The sequence below is a fragment of the Camelina sativa genome, chromosome 20, assembly GCF_030686135.1.
Source record: "Camelina sativa cultivar CO46 ecotype springtype chromosome 20, ASM3068613v1".
Lineage (NCBI taxonomy): Eukaryota > Viridiplantae > Streptophyta > Magnoliopsida > Brassicales > Brassicaceae > Camelina > Camelina sativa.
Genome location: NC_141899.1, coordinates 3,140,763 through 3,149,200, shown reverse-complemented (window position 1 = coordinate 3,149,200; position 8,438 = coordinate 3,140,763). Strand labels below are relative to the sequence as shown.

Sequence of the window (8,438 nt, the reverse complement as noted above, 5' to 3'; positions counted from 1 at the left end):
CGATAGTCTGCAACTCCTGACACAACACTTATTGACACCCGAGGCATGTCTTTTTCATCTTCTGTTTCATATTGCTCTTCAAAATATTCTTGTTCCCCCACTTCTTCTTCTACTTCTATCATAAACACCTGTGTCTTCTTGTGCTTAAGATAGTGCTCCGGGGTATATTTTTCATCACATATGAAACACAACCCTTTAGCTCGTCGCTCACTCATTTCCTCTTGTGACAAGAACTTCCTGTTCTTTGGTGACTGAAACCCGGTGTTACCCCCAGAAGCTTGGTTAGTTTGCTTAACCACTCCCTGATTCTTCACTGTAAGACTCGTAGAGTTTGATTTCGCAGACGACCACCCTCCTGAACTTCCTTTTTGGTGCGGATGAGCCTTCTCATACAACCGACCAAGCACTAGACATTGGCGAACTGACTGAGGTTGAAACATGCGAATATGCATTTGCGTATCCAACCTGAGTCCTGCCAAATAAGCTCTCATCAAGTACTCCTCCGAGAGTGACAACCTGTTCCTGATCAACTCAAAGCGATGGTGATATTCAACGATCCCATTTGTCTCTTGCAGTTGTTTAAGCTCCGCGATAGGATCGTCCAACACGTCTTCAAAGCGTTCCTGCAACAACAACTTATAAGCTTGCCAATCACGCAACACATTCCTTCCCAACGGTGAGTGCATCAACGATTGATGCCAATCTGCAGCATCACCATCAAAGTGTATTGCAGCCATTTTGACTTTGAAGTCCCCTGGAGTGAAATCAAGCGAAAAAAAGTCCTCCACCTTAAGGATCCACTCCGATATCCATTCTCCATTAAACCTGGGATAATCAACCTTCCCCACTCGAGTCACGCCTGCGTAGTGATTCTGATAACCCCTTTCTTCACCTCTGTTCTGATAGCCATACCCATCTCCCCTATTTTGGTAACCATAACCCTCTCCTCTGTTTTGATAACCCGATCCATCACCCTTGTTCTGATATCCAAACCCATCACCTTGGTGTTGAAAACCTGAGTCATCTCCACTGTTTCGGTAACCTGATCCATCACTCCTGTTTCGATTCACCGATCCTTCTCCTCTGCAACGGCTAGAGCTTACCACTAAGCGTTCCGGTGACGCCGATTTTACCGGTTCGCTACCATCACAGATTTGCTTCCCATGAGGTGACGATTGCTGACCAGTCCTTATCTTCACCATTTCAAACATATCGACAATGTTGTCCTCAAGTTTTTTATTTTGTTCAGCAATCGCAACTTCTAAACGTTCAAATACCTGAGTGATCTGAGTCCCCAGTGCAACTTCCGTCAGAGGAACCTCCGATCGCCCTGTTTCTATCACTTCCTCAGCTCGAGTAAGCTGAGATCTCGTCTCCACCACCATTGATTCCGAGGACAAGCTAGCTCTGATACCAATTGATAACGTAATTAGTAAACCAACAAATTTCACACTTAGATAAACGATAAACAATTACAACGTTCAAGTAAAACGCAGTAATGTCATCTCACCAGCAAGAATCTCGATGAGAGAAACCAGCTAAACGATGAGGAAGAGAGAGTTCTAGAAAGTTCTACAAATCAGATAACAAAGGCATAAAGAAAACGTGAGCTAACAAGTGCTCATATATAACCTGTTAACTAACAGTGTTAACGGTAACAGCTTTATTCCGTAACGATGACAGCTTTTCATCAACTTCTCCCAGCTCATCGCACACGTGACATTCTCTTCTTATCCTTGACCTCCTTGACTTCACACGTGCGGTGCCAGCTCCTTATTCCCTATATCAACATTATTTCTCAGTCGCCGGTCGTTCAATGCATTGTTTTGTTGGCCGTCAAACTCATCTTCTCTACCGAATCTGGGAATCGGGAGGAGCTGGGACTGGGAATTTCAAAACTGATGATAGTGACGACGACTAAACAAAACCATTTCAGTGACCAACTTTGTTTTCTAACCGGTACTGTACGGTACGGTACGGTTCAATCTTTTTAATTTGTTTCCATTTCGATTTCCTTGCATACCGGACCGGGAGTAATATAATTAAGGGAATACTAGTAATTTGCCCCATGCATATACGCACGGAATTATTATTTATCATAAAATAATATATAACTAATTATTAATTTGGAAAAAATTAATAGAATTGTAAGTAATTTACTATATCTTTTGGTTGAATTTTAGTAGCAAATTTTGATGTTACTATATTAATTGTAAGCAAATTAAATTATCTTTATAATATATTTTGGTTGAATAATTGCATTTTCTTTATGTTAATACTAAAAGCAAACGTAGTAGTAACTATAAAAACTATAAAATAAAAGTTTATATAATCAATTAAAAGTCAAATAAAAGTAAATATAGAAAATGAAATTACCCTTTTATAATATATATTGGGATTCAAACTTAAAAGGAGTATGGACTACAAACACAACATCCCTAATAGCTCAAGTTGACGATAGTAAAACTCATCACCACCAGTTGCAATGCATCTCAGTTATACCTGACTTTCTTTTGCGTCTGCTCCATTTTTTTAGTTTGTGTCTATTCATCTTCATCCACTCTAAAAGTAACACTTAGACATCTTGTAACTGGATGTTTTTTCTCTCTCCTCCCTCTTTTCTCTCTCGAGCGATTTTAGGTTTAGCCGCGCCGCCGTCCATATTTCTCCGTGTTGCCTCTCCGGCGGCCACCACGGCGCTGTGAGAGGACTCTAGATCTGTTTATGTTTTTCCTTTGTTTTACTGTAAGCCTTGAGATCTCGGTGTGCGAAGTGGTCCGGTGGTTAAGATTCTTCACGGTGTTGGTGAGGCAGATCCAGTTCTGGCGTGTCTCGTAGACGGTGAATCTGACCTTTGGCTAAGGTCTGCCGTTCGTTTTTCCGGCTGTCCCAGCCGAAATTCAGTGCAGTATCATTTTGTTGGGATGGTGTCGATCTTCGGAGGATCGCCGGTTCTGTGCCTCTTCTCCCGTTTTGTTGTCTTCCCCGCCCATGGTGTAAGCAACCATGATTCTCTCTTATCGTTAGCCTATTGGTTTGTATGGGTCATAGTCTAGCTCTTGATCTTGAAGAAGTTACGGCCGGGTTGTTTGTCTAGCTTAGGATAGCTTACGTTTTACCTCTTTTCCGTTCGTTGAATCTTTAAACTAAGTTTCCTTTCACCGCTTTAGATTAGAAAAATAAATAGGTCTTCTTCCGTGGTCTGTTCCTTTTCTGTTCTTGTAAGGCTAAACTCTTGTAGGCAGTGTCCTCTTGTGGTGATGCAAAGTTCTAGATCTAGATTCTCGGTTAAAGATTAGGTGGTTAGGAATTTGTTTCGCGTTCCATGCTTATTTGTTCGAGGTATTCGTTCTCAGTTGGGTTAATTTTTTGCGGTGGCCTCTATCCTTGGATCCCTTCCATCTGCGTTTGTGGATCTTTTCGACATCGACTCTTGAGAATGTAGTCCCGCGACTTATGTTTTCTTCCGGCTTCTTTGATGATTTTGAGAGTTTCTCTTTTGGCTCTTGTGTTATAATTTATGTTCCCCGAGTATCGGGCTTAAGCTTCCGGGGATATCTCTGTTTTCCTCCGGCTTTAGGATTTCAAAAACGCATTCCACTCCTGTATTCCACCTTGTATGATATAATGAAAATCTTCAGTGAAAAAAAAAAAGAGATTTTTGCACCTACACCTACTTTCTCAAAAACTATTCACCACTACACCCACTTTCTGCTACACATATACTTTTCTTAAGTTTTTTTACATTTTTCTCCTTACTCATTCTAACCCTCTCTATCTAACTATTTTTCTAACTAAATCCCAATTTACCATATTCCTAACTAAAACCCGAATTACTGTATCTTTTTCACTATGTTATTATTTCACTCTTCTTACTTACTGTTACGTAGCTATAATTGTTTAGATCTGGGAAATGTACTGAATAAACTTGTATTCGAATTTGCAGATCCGTACACGTAGAGATCTACACTTCCCGGCTCTGATTCTTGCGAAAATTGTAAGCTTCGTAGCTCAGGATGGCATAAAACATTTGAGGAACTGGCTGGTCGCAGGGCGTGCTGGTAGAGTAGCGGTTCACTCGCCGGAAACACTTGCGTTGGTTAGGCTCGATCGCCATTCAGATTTCGTTAAGTGGGCACGCCCTGATTCTGTGTACCATGATTTCTTTGGGATGTGCTTATACGAGAAGAATCCATATGCTTTGTATGTGAAAAGTTTATTCTTAGCATTTCAATGTTCTGCTTTGAAAGAGGTAATTGCAGTGGTAAGTACGATTAAACATGTCTACCCAGTTGCTGAGCTGTTGTGGATAATGTTGAAAAGCTGCGAAGGCACTATGGATATGGACTTTTACTGGAACTACAAGAAGAAGTCGCGGTTTGGTGATGTTGATTTGCTGGCGGACTCTCTTATGTACCACATCACCAAAATGCGGCCAAAGAGAAGGGGGACTTTTTCAAAAGCTTGGCAATTTGAAGATGTGCCAAAGTGCAGTTGTCACCATGAGGCGCTGCAGGAATTCAATGGGGAGAGGTGTATCGACTGTATCTTCTTCTACCTATCTAGAGATGTAATGCTTCTGTCTTAGGATTGTAAGAACAATTCCGACTTTGCAACCATCATGTCTGTTCTTAATTTCATGTAATGAACTTCTACCATTATTGCTTTAAAAGACTGAATTGTTGACCCGTCATAACATTAAGGTTAACTTTATCATCAAATTACCTCTTCTTCCCAATGTATCCAACCAATAGTCTCCTCTGGATACTCATTCTTTAATAATTCGAGAATTATACTGTCTAATAAAATGCGAGTCTACACACATAAAAGTCCACGAGGGTAACCACGCTATTGTATCCACGCGTTTGTTGGGGTTGATACTCAACACATTTAACAAGATTACACATGCCGTGGAAACCATGGTATCCACGGTATTCAGGGTATCCACGCATTGACTTCTTGCTTAGGGTTTAGGGTTTAGAGTTTAGTTGTTAGGCTACAGGGATAACGGTCTTGCTTGTTTACGGTTTTGGCCTACAAAGTATGAGTTTTATGTTGAGATTTTAGCATTTTGGGTTTAGGGATCATGTTTTATGTTTTAGGGTTTAGGGTTTAGGGTATCCACGCATTGACTTCTTGCTTAGGGTTTAGGGTTTAGAGTTTAGTAGTTAGGCTACAGGGATAACGGTCTTGCTTGTTTACGGTTTTGGCCTACAAAGTATGAGTTTTATGTTGAGATTTTAGCATTTTGGGTGTAGGGATCATGTTTTATGTTTTAGGGTTTAGGTTTTAGGGTATCCACGCATTGACTTCTTGCTTAGGGTTTAGGGTTTAGAGTTTAGTAGTTAGGCTACAGGGATAACGGTCTTGCTTGTTTACGGTTTTGGCCTACAAAGTATGAGTTTTATGTTGAGATTTTAGCATTTTGGGTTTAGGGATCATGTTTTATGTTTTAGGGTTTAGGGTTTAGGGTTTAGGGATCATGTTTTATGTTTTAGGGTTTAGGGTTTAGGGTTTAGGGTTTAGATTTTAGTGTTTAGTTTTCAGGGTTGACGTATTACGTTCTTTGTTCTACTGTTTGGGTTTAGATTTTAGTGTTTAGTTTTCAGGGTTTACGTAATAAGTAAAACGATGCAATCAATTAAGATGTTATTGTGCACATAATGTCAACTATATGGATAGTACTAAATGGTGTTTCCATCCATGATCTCGTAATCCACGGGCTATGTTAGAGTTACCTCCTAAATCTAAGTTGTTTTGCTTCGATCAATAACAACTGTGTACAGACCTGATAGACAACATTATAACACTTACTACACCAAAGTCGGATTGTTGTGAATTCTTCTCCATAGAAAAGGTTGTGGATACTTGTAATTTAGAAATTAGCTTAAGTTTCAACAGAAATACAGCATGATTACCATAACTTAGGATAAATACACTATATCTTTTGCTAGGTAAAAGTAGATACACTCCATGCATCTCTCCCCGTTGACTTCATTAAGAGCTTTATGTTCCCACAAGCACTCTGGGAAATCTTCAAAAAGCCAAGTCTTCTTGTATGTGCTTTTTCGTTGAGGTCCGATGATGTAGATGTGGAACATCAACGCTTCTGCAAGTTTCTCTGCTTGCTCGAAAACGTACATCTTCTTAAACTTCCGGTACACATCCATATCTAGAGTGCCCGCGCAGCTGCTCAACATTATCCACAATAGTTCGGCCACTGGATACACGCTCTTCACCGAACCGACCAAATCGATTGCCTCTTTCAATTGATGACATTGAAACGCTAGAACCAAACTTCTCACATACAGAGCGTACGGATTGTTTCGGTTTAGACACCTTACAAAGAAATTATAGAAGACATGCGAAGGCCTTGACCATCTCACAAACAATGGATCTCGGTTTAACTTTACCAAGGAAAGTGTCTCGGGAGACAAAGCTGCTACTCTGCCCTCGCGACCAGCGAGTATCCAGTTTTTCAGTGCCATAGGACCATCTACAGATACCAAACTCACTATTTTCGCAAGTATTAGGGCTGGTATGTGCAGATCTCTTCGCCGAGGTACCTTCAAATTACAGGGAATACACAAGTGCAGGAAATGAGATTACATAATTACAGGGAATACACAAATCTGGAACATTATAAGTAAATAAACGTACCTCCAAATTCAGTTGCTCCATAGCCTCCCCGATTGATTCCAGTTCTATGAGTCGGTCACTGCTCCTTGTCAAATCACCAACGTGAACAGGGTACTGTCTCGGGCGACTTAAACCTTTTTCAGCGTCGACGGTGTTGTATGTTGGAACCATGTTTCCCGTAGAGTTGTGCTCCCTTTCCGAACACCTAAATAGGAAATCCACAAATCAGTATCCTTCGATTTTCTGATATCTACAACATATATCCACAGGGTCCTCTTGTATGTCAAGGGATATCCACATAGATGCATCCACATGAGACTATCTTTACTATAAATCCTGGTCAAAAAACGTAAACAAAGCTGCTCCTTGTCAATAGCCTCATATCTACAATAGATATCCACAGGGTCCTCTTGTATATCAAGGGATATCCACATAGATGCATCCACATGAGACTATCTTTACTATAAATTCTGGTGTGATCAATCCACATGGATGTCTACGAACCTTATCACAACCTCGAAATTGGAGTCGGAGACAAAATCGATTACTCCATTGATAGCTGTCGTACATAGACTAAATACAATAGCCTCGATTACTCCATGTTTAGCATGTATTGTCACTATCATGTACAGTATGTAGGTTGTACTACATTTTAATACAGCAGATATCGATGAGCTTAATTTTATCTTCAAGTTAAAGGTATCCACATATAAAGGAAACTGTTGTGGACCCGTTCCGGTTTATAACTCTTTCTCCTTCTTCAATTAATTTCTCCTCTAGTATTTCAAAAACCACTTGTGGACAGCCAACAAAAACTTTTGACCGACACGTGATCTCTTAGCTGCTAACAATATGCTTTCAGTATCCATATAGATATCGACCTGTGAACAGACTAAATAACTGTTGACAATATGATACCATGATCGGAGTTCGCATGTCCACATGCACACGTATCTATTACTATCCAAAATATATCTCATGTGTTTATGTTTCCATGACAGTGGTACTGTATGAATCACCATGAATTTAATGACTATGAAAAGAAAGGAGGAAAACTAAGTTAAAAACGAAGATATCATTAAGTTGGAAAGTGCGGATGTGGTAAGAAATAAGGATGTTTCCAGAATTGAAAAACAAACAAACGAGTACATAAAGACAAGACATAACACTACGGATCGTTGAATTTCACTGACACTTTCGACCAATCAATTGGGGGAGGAACCTGACACTCTTCGGCATCGGCGGCCACCTGCTCGCAAATCCTCAAGACTCTGCACCTCTGCCACCAAATCTTCAATTTCCAGACACAAGATATCATTAAGTTGAGTGATTTTAGCATCGATTGTTTCAACTTGATGAAGGAGGGCGGTTTTCTCTTCTTTTTTCTTCATATGATCCTTCATCATATGAATTATAGACATGTAGTGATCCCTAGTCTCCGCCTCGGTCACCACTCGTGTCTTAGTTAGCGCGGCTCGCATGGCCTCCAGAACCTCCCCTTCCCATTCGAAATCATCATTCCTTTTGGGGCGCTTACTCGAACTCGCTACTTCGGTTGGCTCCTCTGCGAAGTGTTTAGGACATCCTCTTGAACCCTCGCCGGCATTGCTGCACTCTTAAAATGATTTTGTTGAGTAAAGGAGACACAATAGTTTCGGGGGAGAATTAGAGGAGTTTTATAGGGGTCATGATCGAATAGGCATATTAAGCGAATGAGACGATTGAATGCATAGAGACAGAAACAAGCGATACAATGTATTATGGGGAAGCGTAACGATACAACGTTTCCGAGATATTTA

At 40.4% G+C, this 8,438-nt stretch overlaps 1 protein-coding gene across 1 annotated transcript; it reads left to right on the top strand.

Moving 5' to 3' along the window:
• The first annotated feature begins 2,359 nt into the window (after positions 1-2,359).
• LOC104772163 (uncharacterized) lies at positions 2,360-4,721 on the top strand. The gene is made up of 2 exons (XM_010496807.2): positions 2,360-2,996; positions 3,947-4,721. The coding sequence occupies exons 1-2, from the start codon at positions 2,925-2,927 to the stop codon at positions 4,586-4,588; spliced, it is 714 nt and encodes a 237-aa protein (XP_010495109.2). The 5' UTR covers positions 2,360-2,924; the 3' UTR covers positions 4,589-4,721.
• The last annotated feature ends 3,717 nt before the right edge of the window (positions 4,722-8,438 follow it).

Excerpts from the sequence above, each read along its gene's own strand:
- LOC104772163 (XM_010496807.2), top strand. The coding sequence starts at position 2,925 with ATGGTGTCGATCTTCGGAGGATCGCCGGTTCTGTGCCTCTTCTCCCGT. Across the intron at positions 2,997-3,946 it reads TTGTCTTCCCCGCCCATGGT|ATCCGTACACGTAGAGATCT; the intron begins GTAAGCAACCAT and ends TCGAATTTGCAG.